This window comes from Cheilinus undulatus, linkage group 20, assembly GCF_018320785.1.
Source record: "Cheilinus undulatus linkage group 20, ASM1832078v1, whole genome shotgun sequence".
NCBI lineage: Eukaryota > Metazoa > Chordata > Actinopteri > Labriformes > Labridae > Cheilinus > Cheilinus undulatus.
The window spans coordinates 37055557-37073312 of record NC_054884.1 but is presented as its reverse complement, the minus strand read 5'-3'; the positions used below and the strand labels follow the sequence as shown (position 1 = coordinate 37073312).

The 17756-nt window shown below is 34.8% G+C and overlaps 2 protein-coding genes across 2 annotated transcripts in view; one reads left to right on the top strand and one right to left on the bottom strand.

The window, feature by feature from the left end:
- Positions 1–6948: 6948 nt before the first annotated feature.
- LOC121528271 lies at positions 6949–16901 on the bottom strand. The gene is made up of 5 exons (XM_041815626.1): positions 16710–16901; positions 16362–16454; positions 14863–14970; positions 10711–10864; positions 6949–7414 (listed from the first exon to the last, which is right to left on the bottom strand). The coding sequence occupies exons 1-5, from the start codon at positions 16804–16806 to the stop codon at positions 7168–7170; spliced, it is 699 nt and encodes a 232-aa protein (XP_041671560.1). The 5' UTR covers positions 16807–16901; the 3' UTR covers positions 6949–7167.
- The window catches only part of fmnl1b (formin-like 1b), a 95133-nt gene continuing 85864 nt past the window's right edge, over positions 8488–17756 (top strand). The window contains exon 1 of the mRNA XM_041815620.1: positions 8488–9085. The gene's annotated coding sequence lies outside the window, so the exon portion shown is untranslated. The remainder of the gene's footprint in view (positions 9086–17756) is intronic.

Below are 17756 nucleotides of genomic sequence, written 5' to 3'. Positions count from 1 at the left end.
AGTCGGAAACAGGGGAGAGAGTGGGGAGAGACATGCTGGAAATAGTGCCACGGGCCGGATTCGAACCTGGGTCGCCTGCGTATATGGCATGCGCCTTAACCACTCGACTACCGGCGCGCCAGAATAATTTTATTCTTAACGTTAACTTTATTTTAACTTAGGCCCTTATTTTTATAAGAAAAAACGTGATGCACACTATTTTTTTTACGTTTTTGATATTCTTATAGTTATATGATGTGGAATAAATAAACTTATATTTAATATTACATATCAATTTTGGCTAAAACTGTTTACAACACATTTCTTCAAAAAGAAGCATTTTTACCCTCTAAATTTGTAAAAAATAATTCTGTGAGTAGTTAATAGCTAACTTGATTTTCATCCACCTGCAAGAACATTATATCAGAGTTAGTAATACACACACACCATGAGTGAGAACATATTACTAGTTTGCATTAAATATTTTTTCTGTCGTGATAAATTGAATTGTTTTATCTAGTTTATGTTCTGATAAAATTGTGCTTTATTGTACAAACCTAGAATGTACACAGATCTTTTTTAAAAATCTAATTATTTTACATGGAGGTAGATACATGTCTTCATAATTTTCCTTCCTAATCAGTCATTGATGTAGAATATTTTGTTTTCAAAAATATCACAAAACACATTTGAAATGAGAGACCATGCTAAAGAATTCAACCACATGCTTAAGATTAAAGCTCCACATTTACATCCTCTCTGCAGCTCTAACCCTTCAGAGAGACGCCAAAGTGAATCAGAAACTGTTGTCATGACTTACCTCTGTTCCTGCCCTCCTCGGTCTGCTCAGGTAGAAAGATCCTGATTGTAGAAGTTAAAGACTGAGAGTTTGTGTGAGTCTACAGCTCCTTTAAAGCCCCCTTCTCATCCCCACCCCCCTCTATTTAACATCTAATGGGCAGAGATGCTCTCATAACAGCTGAATGTCTCTGGTGTTAACCTTATCTCCCAGTAAACAATGGTCACTGAGGATGCCTCTGTTAGTCATTGTTGAGAAGCTGACTTTTAAACTGTTTCTTGTAGTTTTAATGATCTGGTTGAGATGTTTAAAGATAGGATGATAACAATATTTAAAAGAGATCTGTTTTAATAAACCTTGTAGTAATAATGTTCTTCTTCATTGTTTGAATTGGCAGCAGGTAGCCTGATTAGTTGACCACTATTTTAAAGTGGGGTTGAGACTATAAAGCTAAAAGATGCTGATGTTTTTCTGCTCATTTACACACAAAAAAACTTTGTGTTGCAGCTTTACCTTTATTTACAGCTGAGGTTCATTTTGCTGCTGCAACCAGCAGAAGAGTTTTTCTATCCCAAAAGAGGGAGCCACAACCTCACCATACAGATTATCCACTGATGTTTAACATCCATACACTCAAGATGGTATATTATTATGATCTCAGTATAGAGTCTATCAGTGCACTTTATGGATTTGATCATATTTTATTTAATCTGGTAAAATATGGGATGTGGTTTAGCTTCCTCATATGTACAGAGACCCGTCAGATTACAGATTAAATCCCAATCCTGACACTTTTTTGTTTGCCATTTTCCATTCTCTCTCTTCACATCTCTCTTCAGCTTTCCCTCTTAAATGAAGGCAAATAAACCCAAATCTTTATCTCCTTATAACACCCTCTAGAACACTGATACTCAACACCACATGTGGCTCTTTGTGATGAATTGTGGCTTTTTTATGTCTTTATTTGAAATATTTTTCCCCCCAGAAAACCTTAAAAAGGTCAACTTTAACCTCAGAAATTACACATTGCAAGTCACATCAATCAGTTTGTTTCCCACTCTTGTACAGTTGGCCTAGATTGTCAACTTTTATTTTTTTGTTTGTATATTTCCATTGCCCTTATTTGCAATTTTTCTCCCTTTTTGCCACTTTTAATCTATTTTTACAGCTTTTTAGGCCCAAGTTGCCACTTATTTCATCCCTTTTCACCTGTTTTTTTTTTTTTTGTCCTGCTTTTTGCTATTTGCAATTTTTTTCCACTTTTTTGCCATTCTATTTATTTTCTATTTTTGTTGTTATTGTATTTTTTTCTATTTTTTGTTATTCTATTTATTTTCTATTTTTTGTTATCCTATTTATTTATTTATTTATTTATTTATTTTTGTTATTCTATTTATTAATTTATTTATTTTTGTTATTCTATTTATTTTCTTTTTTTTGTAATTCTATTTTTTTTGTAAATACGTATTATGTAAATAGGTATGTTTGGGGAAACTGCTAATTGAGTAAGGGAGAAGGGGTAGGTTTAAATAAGCTTATGCTTCATCCTACTCCTTTTCGGACATGTTGGGTTCATATTATCATTGTTGTTTTGACTATTCTCATTGGTTTTGTTTGTTTTTCTGTTTACTTTCTTGTGTTACTCACACATGTTTGGAATAAAGCACTCATTCTTTCATTCATTTTGCACCTTCTTACTCATTTAAGCTGCTTTTCCCATTAAATGCCACTTTTTTCCCCATTTTTGCCACTTTTGTCCATTTTAGTTGGTCATCTTTTGCCACATTTTTGCAGTTTTTTGACCATTTTGCCAACCTGCAACTCATTTTTCATCAATTTTGCCACTTTTTCTTCCCATTTTTGCTTATTTTTACCAATTTTTTGCTGCTTCTTTGCCAGTTTTCTACCATTTTGCCACTTTAGTCCATTTTAGTCTTTTTTCACTCAATTTTGCCACATTTTTCCACCTGTAACTCATTTTTTGTTATTAATTTTTGCCATTTTTCCCCAGTTTGTTCCTTGTTTATCTTTCTCTTTGCTATTTTCAAATTTTTACCCCATTTTTGCAATTTTTTTGCCCCTTTTTGCACATTTAAGCTACCTTTTGCCATTGAATGCCACATTTCCCATTTTTGCCACTTTTGCCCATCTTTACTTTGTGACCATTTCACCACCTTAACTTATTTTTATTGCCACTTTAACCCATTTTTGCCACTTTCACCACTTACATTGTGGCTCTTGAAAAGGTATTTTTTAACAATTTGGCTCTTTGGTTGAGCTGGGTTGACTAACGCTGCTCTAGAACCTGAGTATTTGTGAAAAAAAAACAGAGACCTGCGGGTTTTCTAAAAGAAACTGCACATATTTTCAGCACTTACAGAAATCTTTGTTTCTCATGAATGTTATATGCTTAAGATATGTAATAAATAAAATGTTAAAAGCTTTAATCCTGGCAATTATCTGTAAAAACTTACCATTGCTCTAAAGTTTTTTAACATTACTATATCAAATGAAAATCATCCAAATCTTCATGTTTTAAACATGCCCATCATCCACTGAGCCTGACAAGGTCTGAACCTTGAAACTTTAGCCATGTAAAGCTTTTGGTGCATTCCCTTTCTGTAAGATGCTTGTTGAAAATTTCTTTCTAAAGTCATGAAAGGGTTCTAAATATGTCCCAGCACATCTAAAAGTGTTTTGTAAATTTGTTTTGTAAAATGTACATTTTAGATTTGAAATGTACTTTTTTATTTTAGATTTGTTTTATGAAACAAAAACCGTTTTTGTTAAAAGTTTTTCACACTTTGCATCAAGTTTTGTAAAAGTGTTTCAGACCCTCCATCTTTGTATTGCACCTCCAGGCCACCGTACTTATGAGATCATTTGTGCAGCACTACTATCAAGAGGGTGATAAATGTCATGAATGACCTTTTAAGCAAATTAAGCTTTATAGGAAGATATTTAAAATCCCAGAAAATCACGACATGGTAAACATGAAATTCTATTTTTATTTATCAGTGTGTGAATAAATGTTATCATTTTAGGATTTGCAAGAAGGCCAGCTTCTTTCTTAGGAGCTGGAAAATAAACCTGGTCATGTGACATATCATATCATAGATTTTCAGTAATAAAACTTTATCTCATGGAGACGTATGTTTATAATGATGTAAATATAATATGTATACAAATACATCAAAACGCAGCTTCCTAACTTCCCATAATAGTGTGAAGTGTGGGTGAGTGACCTGTTAGCCAGCAGGATGTTAGGCAACAACAGAGGTTGTGAGATAAGACAGACAATGCTCTTTCTCTGAGCAGAGAATCCACAAACACATGTGAGTGATATGGGTGGGAAAGGAAACTCAAACCATCATTGTTTTAACAGCTTCTATCTCCAGTCAGTGCTAAGTTTTCACCTGGCCTCTCCTGGTCCTTTATCTGTATAGTTTAACATGTAGCCCTTTAGAACAGGATTTATAATTGGAGTAGGCTGGCTAAGGTGGGAGATGGTAAAGGATTGCCATGTTTACAGGCTGTTGTCTTTGAGAGGACAGCTTCACCTGAGACTCCTTTCCCACACTCTCTGCCTATCCAGCTCTATCCACTGTCCTATCTCTGCATTTAAGGCATAAAAGCCCCAGAATCGTTTTTCTTTTAAATAAGAGCGTAGATCACATTAGAGCAGGTATTTTCTCAATGGAGCAGGGCGTTGGTGATCTGCAGGACTGATGGAGTGTGGCTTTGGGTGGTGAAGGTGTGAGAGGGGCTGTGATTTCACTTTGACTCGATCGTTTAGCAGAAATGACTTGTTAATGTGTTCACAGCTCGTCGCAGTGCATACAGAGGAGAAACAGCAGCGGTGTGTCAGTGACCCTCTGTGCTAATGAATCACCTCCTCCTTATCTCCATCGCCTTTACAGCTCATCAGGAACAAACAGCTTTACAGACAGTAAGTTCTTTACATGTTAGACCAGGGACGGGCAGCTTTGGCAATCAAGAGGGCTGCATTCATTTTACAGTCAATGCTAAAGGGCCAGATTGTTGGTTGGAAATTCTCAGTTTAACCCCTGTGATCAGTAATGACTAAAAAAAGGGAACTTATGTTGTCCATATGATAATTTATTGCACCATGATTTATGTTTTTGATCCCTAATGCAAATAAAAATGTACCTTTAATGATAGAAGGACAGATTTAAATCAGTTTCAAGCTGCTTTTTCAGTGCAGTGATACTTATGATTTTACCTTATTTTTACAAGACATATAGTGATGCATATAAAGAAATTTTACATAAATACTTGCAGCCAGTTAAATGCACTAAAGGACAAAAAAAAAAAAAAAAAAAAAAAAAAATCACAAAATGAAAGAATTGAAGTTAAAATTAGAATTTAAAAAATAAGAAATTAAGAAGAAGACACTGAATAAATTTCTATTTTTTTAATCAAATTTAAAAACTAAAATAAAAAATAAGTTAAAAAATTCTAATAATTAAAAGAAAAAACATTTGAATATAAATGATAAAAATTAAACAAGAATAAAATATATTTAGAAGAAATTATAAAAATGAAATTCTATTTTTTTAATCAAGTCAAAAAACTAAAAATAATATTAAAACTAAATTTAAAAATACATTTTTTGAAAAATGAAAACATTAAAATAAAATAAAATATGTAAAAAAATTAAAAATGAGTTTATAATAGTTCTAATCAAGTCAAAAACTTAAAATTATTTATAAATATTATTTATTAAAATATTTATATTCAAAACAAATAAAAATATACATTAAATGAATAAGAAAGCATTCAAAAGAAATGAGAAAATTTAAATAAATTGAAAACAAGTTTCAATTTTTTTTAATTAATTTTCATAATTAAGTTCCTTGATCTAGTTCTCTTAATTCAATCAGTGCTGTTTAGTAGATAAAGTTGTCTCACTTATTTGAAAAGAATATGCAAAATTAACCACAACAACAAAACAAATACTAACTTAAAAGGGAAGCATTTTTTGTTTTCTGTAGGTTTTAAACCTTTTTCTTAACTCATGTGATTAATGAATAAATAAAGTGGTCACTAACAAAGTAGTCACAGCTATGTGCATTGTCTGCTTTTTTCCTTTTTTTCTCTGCATAATTGATTTTTTTTTCTTTTTGGCATTTTTAGGAAACACTCTTTTGTAACAAGATGTTTTTCCTTACTTAAAGACCTTTTTAAAAACCAAAACAATTAATCATAAGTATTTTTATGTGGAGGTATCCTTAGGTTAGGGGGTCATCAACTAATTTTGTTCAAGGGTCAGCTTTTCCTAAACAGGCACTTTGAGGTCTGAACTCTCAAATAAACCAAAAAGATTAAAAATGATCTAATTACTACATTATGTTTAATATTTTCATTTTCTTTTGAAGTGTTGGTAATCTTTAGGCTCTGACAATGAAATCAGTCCCTAGATTGCAGACAGCCACCAGGGGGCAATTGAGATATTTTAGCTGAATAATTCAGTGGCTGTCATGTTGTCCATTGGTTGACTAATATGCTGAGTAGTGATAAGCGAAAACTCAAGCAGGAAAATTGCACTCCAAAATGCCTGAAGCTGAAAGTTGGACTGATAAATGTGTGTTTAAAAGCAATTTATAAACTAGTAATGGCTGACAGGTGGATTTCTGGAAAATGTATGAAACATGAAGTCATTCCTGATAAAATCATTTCAATTGTTTTTGGAGTTGTTTTGGTAGCTGTAGGGAGTTTACAACAGCCAAGGTCACTGGAATATGTCAGGTTATTGTTCTCAGAGTGTGATAAATCATTATACTGTTCATTCACTGCCTCAAAGGTTGTCAAAGAATTTCCTATTTGAGACTGTAAAAACTTAAAAACTTGCCAGCCTTCTTTGCCTTTTTTCTGCCTGTTGAACTTCTCTACGCCCTCTAGTTCCTCTCTGTTTTCCAGACTCCACACCATGACGCACTTTGCGTTTCCTCTGGGTATGAAACACTCTTTATGAATAAATTACATCCTGATGAGCCAGAGTTTTCATATCCTCATATTAAAAATCTTTCTGCACAACTAAGCCAAATGAAACTGTAGCTGTCAATAGCTTTTTGTATTTATTTATCTGACAAAAGAACAGTATCAGCTTTCCTTTTTCAGATCTTCAGAATAAAAGGAGGGAACTTCACTCCAATAAACATTCCTTTATTATAAAACAAATAAAACACAATTTTCATGAGTCAAAAATCCAACACAATATTGTTTTACCTCTTCATAACTTACCTCAATATATGATCTAACCAGATGGGCTTATGAAACATTTCTTTAAAAACTCTGCAATATTTTCTGAAGCATATTTTCATATAAAGCATAGATTATAAATCAAGGTTTATTCCAGCTTGTTAGCGTCACTCCTGGACTTTACTTTTCCAGATCACCAGGTAAACCAGGACAGGGATGAGGCTCACGGGGATGAGCGTGAGGACGATGACCAGACTCTGAGGAGCGTCCACCAGCAGAAGCTCCTCGTTGGAACAATTGTGGAAGTAGTATGAGTGGATTTCAATGAAGAAGTCCTGAATGTTTGGGTTTGGGTAATAACAGCCGACCAGATTGGAGAGCTTCTCCAGGCACAGCGTCATGTTGTTATACGGCCTGAAGGAGACACAGGAAACAACGTCTTAACGATGAAAACAGCAAAAGATTTATTCTACAATTTGACCAGTTTAAGTCATTTATGATGCAGGAATAACATAACAAAGTCATGTTGCTGCAATGTTGCAGCCCCATAAAAAGCAAGTTTTATGTCTTACAGAAATTAACTGATTTTGTTGGAGTTATTGTAAAAATTCAGTGCCCTTTTTCAGTTACAATAAAAAGCACAGAAAACCAGATAAAAGTTAAAAAGATGGTTTTATAAGATGAGTTTTTGAGGAACTTTTTTGATGAAGAGAAGACTGTTTACTGGACTTTTTTAGTGATGTTCTCTTTGACTTTCTTCCCACACCAAAGAGCTTAAAAAGCTGCTTTATTTAACTTCTTCAGCCAAGAAAAAAACCCAAAATGTAGCACCAGTAACTAAAACTGTGTCGTGCTTAAACTTCTTATCTTCACCTTAATTACTCGGAAGCTTAAGAGAAGCACTCTTCATGTGCAGCCGATCCCTTGATGATGGACATTTCCCAAAGCACTTAACAATGGTTATGGAAAGATTTTTGTCAACATAACTCAAGAAAGGAATGTATTTGTTTACCTCCAAATGCTTTATGGCCTCTCTGGGGTTATGTTTTCGAGTCATTTACAAAGAAAAGCCTAAAAAATATCCCTCTAACACTTATCATGGTAAAATGTGTAGTTAATAGAGGTATAAATCATATTATTTAGTATATTTGTTTGGTTATGTTGCCAAATGTAGACTGAGAAAAATTCTATAGGTTTTCAGTTATATTTTAAGCTCTAAAGCCACATCAAACACAATAGAAATACTCATATACCTCCACTAACATGCACTGGGATAATTTTCTTAGCATTTGTTTAAGCCAGATTGTAAACATATTTCACATTACCTGCTACATCCTAAAAGCTAGGTTTAATTTCATTTTAGACCAACTTAAACTTTGACTGTAATGGTGACTGAAACATAATTAAATGATAGGATATGCTTATGTGGTACATATACATTTGATTTCCTTTTTTAAATTCTAATTACTGATATTTTGTTGTCAAAGTTCAGTAATTGTGCTTTGTAATTTTGATATGTTGCACAACATAAACACTTTTTTTTTTAAGATTTACGTTAAAGTTTTCAACCTAATAAAGTCCTTGGTAAAATATTGAAATTCTGTTAATAATTGTCAGCTTTTTATTAAAGTTCGTTTTGCTATTGATTTTAGACGTCTCCCGTAAGTAGTGAAACAGCGCCCCCTTCTGATGTTGTGTTTCTATATGTGGCCAAAAAAGGGTACTGCACCCTCATCGTCAAGCCAACTGAAAGTCAAGTGGAGTACAAAAAAATCTTTAATTTTATGTAACGCTGTTAATACCCTAGAGGCTGTTAGAATCAACGCTGGAAGATCTTCTAGAGATAAAGGAAGTCTGAATAAGTCGTGTGATATAGTTAATGTTGGACTACAAGCATTTAGTTTTCTTCAACAACCGAGAGAGCTAGTGTGTTTACTTTGATGCTAACGACAGCTAGCTTATATGTGCTACCTAGCGGAGTTGGAGATAGGAGAGAAGAGAGAGAGAAATAATTTCAACAAATATAGGATTTTGACAACACAGCTCTTAAGAAAGAAGAGGGAATGGGCTTATGCGTCAGATAATGTAAGTCAAATACCTTTTTCTTGTTTGCTGTGTTGTTTGTTAGCCTTATGTAAAGGTCTCACCATGGCTAACCGTTAGTTGACTTAACTGCTAACGGTTATCTGAGTTTTGCTGCGTCACTGCTGTCATGTAAAGTTTCTCTTGTAATAGCTACAATTCTGTTTCTGACTCCATGAGTTTGGCAATGAATAATATTACTTACGCTATCAGTATTATTGTTTACTGTCTGTTGCATGTTTGTAAAATACCCTCATTTGTGTTGGTGTGGAAAGCTCTGTTTGCTAACCACTATGGTATGTACAGTTGTAGGTAATTTTTCATTAATATACGTTTCAGTATTCTGTCTCTTGATAATTCTGCGTTTTATAAACCTGTAATATAACTGACTCTCTAAGTCATGTATTGAATACATGCATGTATGCTTATTTTGTATCTAGTGTATTGTGTCCTAGTTTGTCCCTGTCTTTCTCAAAGCTCAGTATTCTCGCGGATCCTTGACAAGTCTGAAAATCTTTGTTTTTTTGTCATTCTTTTTTGGATATGTTTGTCCACAAATTCCAGGAAGAATGTGAGCTTGATCAAGGACCTAGTGTCCTTTTTTGATAGTCAGTGATTTTGTATATCTAACTGAATTCTTCCACAAATTGCTGTCATATATTCTCCATAATTCAGGGAATTCAGTGTTGGATGCTCAAAATGTTCTTGAGGAGGACCCCCAGACTCCTCTCTCATTTAACATTACTCACTATGATTTAATATACTCTGTATTGTTGTGAAACACTAGTCCAGTTCTCTAACATTTGGGCTAATAGGTTGGCCACTTAAAATTCATGCAGGCCACCCTTATTTTAACTGGTCTTCCTTGACAAAAGGTGGGATTCTGCTTTTAATAGTTAGACTGTTTAGGATCAGGTAAGCACACCTGCTAAAATGTGTTCAATGAATATCATCATACCACATAATGATAGAACAGAGACATTTTAAATGTGCCAGAAATCATCAAATTTGGGCATTTATGGCCTAAGATTTCTTGGCTCTAAACCATCTGATATTTTAAAAATTCAGCATTGGTCTAATGTACCAAGAAATCTCAGGTCTTTCATTTTTGATTGTTTGCCGTGCAATTTGTGATATCATTTTTTCTCAATTCAGGGCATAAAAAGTCTTAAATGTGATGTTTTAAAACCCTGAAGCAGAGAGGACCACTGTGCTTTCTAGTATTTTGCATTATCTGTTATATTAGGACAATATAAGAGCACTTACAGTTAACTTAAGTCACATATTCATGATACGTGCAGTGTTTTATGTGTAGTAGTGTGACTACAACTTCAACTTTCAGTTTTGTTTATCTGCTCATTTGTGAATAATTTCCTCCCCCCAAAAAAAAGTATGGAATGGGGCTGAACAATTTGGGAAAATCAACAAATTGCTTTTTTTTTCCCAACCAATATCGCATTGTGAAAGTTATTATAAAAATAGAAATTAACCTGTGTAGCCTCATAAAAAACTATTTTCAAATTTTCTCAGTCAAATCAGGAAGAAATTAAGAGAGTTCATAAAAAAAAAAAAAAAAACATTGCGCAAAATTATTCAGGTCTGTCATGTAGATTCTTAGTCATCCTTACCTGATGATATTATCGAGGACACACCATTTTTCAGTGCTGATTGACGACATCTCCATGTAAAAAATCGCTCCACAGTAGCTGTGGCTGTATTCTACCAGCGCGTCCTGATTGCAGTGTCTGCCTGGAAACTTGATCTCCTGCTCCTGAAAGTCCTCTGAAAAGTCAGAATAGTATTTTTAATATATATGCACAGCACAAAATGATATCAGTATGTGACATTTTCCTATTATTTGCTACCTTCAGACAGTTAAAACAACAGTTTAATGCCAAATGTAAACCTAGATTTAAATTTTTGTTGAAGATGTTTGATTTATTTGTCACTATCTTTTCAGTCCTGGCATCTGTTATTAATCTTGGCATCTATTGGCAATTATCATGTGTCATCTTCTAATACAGTGGTTTTCAAACTTTTTTTGCCCAAGGCAAATCAAGCTGACGTCTCAAGGCACACCATATTAATGTCCTTGCAAAAAAAAGCCTTTTTAGCATGTGTAGGCAACATGTCCCAACTGCATGCAAAGTGAGCAAGCGCCAGCTACAACATCAGTTTGGTTACAGAGTATCCTTTTGTAGCATCCTGACACTCTGCAAGTGATGCACTGCAGCTCCTCAGGTTTATCCCCAGTCACCCTGTTCCTATTTTCTCTCTGTCGCTCCTATTAAGATGGACAAGTAACAAGGAAAGAGGTTGCACAGAGGATGACAAGGAACCAGGAGTGTCCCACCAGAGGATATTCTTAGTTTTCTTCCACTTTTCTCACTCCCTAAACTTGATAGCTTGTTTTACTAAGTGTAGTGTAGTGCATGGATATTTTTCATAACCACTTATGAAATGTTAAGATCTGACTTGTGCTAACATGGAGACAAAACTATGTGGCTCACAGCCATTAGAGGCACCATACCTCAGATTACATTTGCATATTTAACAGATAACAGATGGACAGTGAGCATGCAATGCTGCATGATGCAATGCAATGTGTAACGCTTGCATGCAGTAAGGACATTGGTTATAGTGTCTTAAGTTTTGCACAGTTGTAGTACTATTGTAAAGTTAGATGAATTCCCAAGGCACACCTAGACTTGTCTGAAGGCACACCATTTGAGAGCCACTGTTCTAATAGATGGTCCAGTGTTTCCCCTAGGTTTACAGCTTTTTTTTCTTGGGGGTGTTCAGCGGGACATGACACAAACACTTAAAGGAATCATTGTGTTTTTCAAATTCCAGCATATAACATTCTATCTATCTATCTATCTATCTATCTATCTATCTATCTATCTATCTATCTATAATTATTTATTTATGAATGCATGCATGTATGAATGACAGGGTTGGAAATGATTTTTTTGTACTCTGTATAGGAGCTGATCCCCTCTGATAGTCATAGCCCACCTGCCATATACACTTGTGAGGGACCGTGCGTATGTCTGCCTGCTGTGGTGAGAAAATCAAGCGGGAGCTGGTGCAGACATGAGCCCAAATGTCATTGATTCTGACCCACATTTCCCACTGGTTTGTCAGTTTGCAGCATAATATATGGGGGATTGCAGGATTTTCCTGCATTACAAGTGTCAGACTTGTAGAGAAAATTTAATAAATTGTACGTAATTGCTGCAATCTTGCGCCAGAATTCAGCGCTGATTTAACTATCTCAGACGTAAAACAAGCGGGGCATCAGTTCATACACAACTTTAGAGCATTAATCAGTTGCATTGGAGAACTCTTTCATGATACTGAATCAAAGCATCCTAGCAAACATTAGACCTAAGCTCTGACACGGGGAGAAGGGGGTGGGGCTCTCTGGTCAGAGAGCGTCAGTGAGCTCAGCTCTGGTCATAGAGTCAGAGGGACTGAGCAGAAAACCAGGAGTAAGAAATTAAATACATTTTGCTTGTTAATAAAGAGACCAGGTAGAGACCTGCTCTAAAGGAAAGGTATACTTGGATGAGTTCTGTTGTGATCTGGGGCTTAATAGAAAATACATTTAAATATAATTGACCCGATGTTCGGGGGGGCGGGGCACCCCCCCTAATAGAATGGTAGGGAAAACACTGTGGTCTATACTTTTGGGAGTTAATGTGAATGTCTCTGTAATTGTGGTGAAGCCAGATGTCAGTACTAAATGTCTTCTGGAAAAAGAGAATTCCTAATACTTGTGGTGTTTACATCTGCAAAGTAAAGCTGTCAGTCCTTGGTCCATAAGATAATGAAGAAGTGCCTGTTCATCCATCTCAGTTTAGAAATAGAATTTCTGTTGTACAATGGCTGCAATCACTTCAGTAGTACAAGCCCCTCACCCCCAAAAAGAAACAAACTTTAATGTAATTTACTCACAGTTGAGAGGATTAAAGTTTGCTTAGCTTTGCTTAACTTAAAAATTTTAGCAGACTGGTGTCTTATTTGATCACTTTGGACTAATGGTTTAAATGTTTGGTTGACAATAGCAGTGGTTCTCAAAGTGGGGTCAGGACCCCCCAGAACCAAAGAATATTTCCAATTTATTTGAATTTATATATTTTACAAATGTTTTTAAAAAATGCATGAAATTAGTTAAATGTACTATATAAACGTGGTAATTCGGTGAGATTTATGCTGAAGTAAAATTAATGTTTAAAAAAACTAAAAATGTAAGTCTGCACATAACTATCTTGACTGTGCATTGTTGTGTTCAACTATGCCTCAACCACCTTCAGGTTTAGTGGGGGTGGGGGTCCCTGGTCTCTTACACCTTTATTTTGGGGGTCATGGGATGAAAAGGTTGAGAACCTCTGGATATAGATTGTTAGCTGAACTGTATTGTGGGGATGACACCTTAGTTGTTTGATGATTTCTAGTCATTGCTAAATCGTGCAGATGGTCTGACCAAAGAGAGAGAGGGGTAGCCTGTCAAGGATAGAGAGTGAGGTTGAAGATACAATGAAAGTGGTGATGCAGACTAAAATGAGGTCATTTTGTGATCATTTTGTAGCGCTGAGATCTCATCACCATCATACAGGAAGGTGCAAGATTTAGTTTAATTTATGCAATAGTTGCTCTGTTGAGTGCCTGCTTTGCACTCCGTCACTGCATCGGCAAATACATTTTATTAAGACACTAGATAGATATTCATAGATATTCAAATGTTAACCTTAGTGTTTTTTTACAGACAAAGAAGAGGAGACAAACAGTGATGGCTCCTGGTTCCTAACAGTTTTCTTTACGTCCTGACCTGTGGATTTATGTTCAGTTTGCCTCAGTGATCAAGCCTGCTGTCATAATGACAGTATGTTTGGAAATCTCACTATGTAGGCTGAAATGAGTGGGTCATGTTATTATCCTTATAAAATAAGAAAAAACAAGGTTGTGAAGTTATTTTCTATGTAATTCCATATATGTAATATAAATCATATGTAGAAAGGCATGAGCATGCTTGTCTGCCATGAGTTATTTCAAAAACATAGTGATGTTAAAAGTAGTTTAGTATGCTGCATAAGCTTCCCATGTGTTTTTAAGCTCATTTAGACTACCTGCTGACCCGCAGACTCAACCCACCGATTAGGTTAACCTAGTCTGCAATGAATAGAGGGTCTAATTTAAATCAGGATTTTCTTTGGTTCAGTAAATTTATTTATGTGTATGCACAGCTGAATTTGTAGAGCTCAGTTTATAAGAGATGCAGAGACGCATTAGCTGAGATAACAACTCAGCTAATGGCAGATACTTTTTTCAATGTGTATTTGGGTGTAACACTCATACAACAGTAACATTTTTTCTCATCTTTTCTTTGACCATGAAATCGTATCAGAATTTGTCGAAGAGTCCCTCTTCCTGCCCTATAATAAATCTTGTCTCTGAATCACCAAAACATGCTGATTTGTGATTGGTCTGCACAGCTCAGACAACAAATAATCCATTCAGAAACAAGAAGACATGCTGGAAATCAGCACTCCTGTGAACAGATTCTACATTTCTACGCAAAAAATGTTTGTGCAGATCCTACATTTCAATGGCAAATCTGCAAATAGCGATACTTTCTTTGCTGAAATGCAAAAATCAGAGTAGACTACTGAGCTCTTACAATGTGATTCAACAGCGATTCAACCTTAAAACCGTGATTACATACAGGAAATATAAAGGCACTGATGAGGCTTAGAGTTTCCTCTATAATTGCTTACCCTCATCTTCTGTGATCACAGATGTTTGGTTGTTTTCAAGTTCATCCTTAATCTGATGCAGCTCATCTTTGTGCAAACTGGATGTCGAATTGCCCGGCTTCAGTGTACCTGCAAACAAATATTGATTATTTTGAATTTGAGAAATATCTGCCGTGTTTGAAGACTTAGGAACAGGGGCGTAGCTAGGGATTTAGGGCCCCTAGAAAAAATATTACACAGGGATCCCCTTAGCCGGCTAGCAAAGCAACAAATGTTGCATCATTTTTACAAATATATGTGCATTTTGAGGTATTTTTTAACCCTAATTTTACAGTTTATAAGCAATTTTTTACTATGGCTAAATTAAATTTACTTGCATTATCTTGTAGTGCTGGACCATGCTATTTGGACATTTTAAAGAGAGAGCCCCCCCAGAATTGTATTTTACTCTATTTGATACAAGTTTCAGTCTGTTGACTGATTCATTTAGTCACTTTTGATACAATAATGACACTAATTATTAAGAAAGATTGAATAAAAACACTTTTCATTGTAGGTATATGGAAGCCCATTTCTGCCACTCAAAATAGAAAAATGTGGAAGTAAGGAATTAAAAAAAGAAATCAAAAGTCATAATTATAAGATTAAAATGTAAAATTAAGAGATTAAAAAAAATCATAATTAAAACAAAGTCAAAATTATGAGAATAAAAGTCATTTAGTCAATTATATTTTTTATGTCATAATTTTGAGTTTTTAATTCATAATCTTCACTTCTCATCATGTATCTTGACTATCTCATTATTATTACTTTTTTCCTCTAATTCTGACTTTTTATATCATAATAATGCCTTTTTTTATCTTATAATAACGATCTTTTATTTTATGATTATGACTTAGAATATTTTTTCAAGGATTGCTGTACTTTCATATTTTTTTCTTTTTTTTTTTTTTTTACCCCAATTGGCTTCCGTACAGGCATGTCAAGGGTCCCTCCCTACTGTGGGCTCGGGGAATCAGTACCCTTTTCCCCCCTGAACTACGCCCATGCTTAGGAACATTACATTAAAGCTGAAGCTGTTTTTTGAAAGATTTAAATGTTGTTGTTTCAGCAGTTTTTTAAATACAATTGCCAAATTTTCAGTCACAGAAGCTCCCCTGATGGAAACATTTTCATGTTTCTGCATTTATGATACAGCAAAGTACACGTGTGATGAAATGTGTATAAATTAATTAGCCTAACAGAAATACAATGTAAATTTTAGGGTTTTTTTTCTTTTGGTCCTGATCAATTTAATCTATTTTCCCAAATGTTGCCAATGTTTTGAGTTTGCATTCAATTTTTACTTAGTAAAACAGCAGATTACCCAAGATTGGGTGTTTTGAATTACTCTTTGTGTTTCTGTGGTATCAAACAGTTAATAATATAAAAAAATCAAAAGGCTCCTAAGTTAAATAAATGAAACAATACTATATATATACTATACTATAAACACTAATCTTAACAAATATATATCTTACTGTAGACTGCTGTAGATGTGATGAACGTTTGGTTTCCTTGAACGCTGCTCAGTTCTCCTTCAGTCGTGTTGGCTGTTTGTGATTTCACAACACCTGCAAACACAGTTCAGTGAATTTCTTTAACCTCACATGCACTAGTCAAGCACATTTTTCTGAAATCTCCCACAGCAGCAGTTTATCTGAGACTATAATGCTCTATTTCCTTCATCAGCCCCACTCACAGAGAACAATGGACACTCATGGAAACATGCAGCAAACCCAGAAAACAGGAAATTCTAAGAGAGAATTTCCATTTTCCATTTTAAAACGATATATAAAATTAAATCTTTAAGGTGGTAGAAGTCATACCCAGGATGAGAGCAGAGACAAGCAGATTCGGGACCATGGCGTAGAGCGAGGAGATCATTGGTAACCACTGAGGCCGCTGGCTGACCCGAGGTGTCATTGTGGAGCTGAGGGTCTGAGGCTGGAGTGTGTGAAGGAACAAGTCCGCCCCTCTTTATCTCTGACCTGATGTGTGATGTTTGCCTGTGTGTGGGTTTGTGTTCCTTCGATGCTTGGCTTGTCAGTGTACTTTCATTTCCTGCTTGAAAATCCAGAGAAACTAGCAGGGCTGTATGTTAACTGTGCTCATAGTACTGGTGCTACAGAGGTGGATAGTCTTGTAACATCAGGCAAAAAACTTGTGGCATGAAAAAACATCTGTAACAACTCTAAAACTAACTAAAAGTTGTGCAGTTTATTATTTAAACAGATTGTGACTGGCAAAGGGACATTTATGTTGCATGTAATACACAAAATTCAATGTAGTAGTTCCAGCAAGAGCTCTTTATTTGCCCATGAGGCAAAAGCATAAAACACTGTAGAAACATAATCAGCAATCTTGAAATCGTTGTAAAATGATACACTGATTATAGATCAGATCAGATGCTATTACAGTTGTTTAAAATAATAGTTTTTCTATTGTTTTTATAATGATAATGTATGATAACTTTATTTATAGAAGACTTTCAAAAACAAAGGTTTACAAAGTGCTTTGCCATGGTTAAGAGCAAAGCAACTAAGAAAAAACAGAGACAACAGATCAATGATACCCAGAAACATCAATAGAACCCAACAGTGCAAGAGCAGAGAACATGATCAAGTAGATAAACTAATAATATCAGAACCTAGATGTCACAGACACCAAGTAAACCATGAGGGAATATCAATAGTGTGCAGGCATTGTAACCATACAAACTAAAACATCAGTGATCAGTAGAGCACTGGCATCATAGGTACTATAAAAACACTGAAAACATAGAAACCAAGGTAACACAGGAACCCAGCTACACACGGACTTCTTATGGTGTGGGAGTCTGACAATGAAAACAGATTTGATTTTTTCCAACAGCT

Excerpts from the sequence above, each read along its gene's own strand:
- LOC121528271 (XM_041815626.1), bottom strand. The coding sequence starts at position 16,806 with ATGACACCTCGGGTCAGCCAGCGGCCTCAGTGGTTACCAATGATCTCC. Across the intron at positions 10,865-14,862 it reads TGTGATCACAGAAGATGAGG|AGGACTTTCAGGAGCAGGAG; the intron begins GTAAGCAATTAT and ends CTGACTTTTCAG. Across the intron at positions 7,415-10,710 it reads GTCCTCGATAATATCATCAG|GCCGTATAACAACATGACGC; the intron begins GTAAGGATGACT and ends TGTCTCCTTCAG.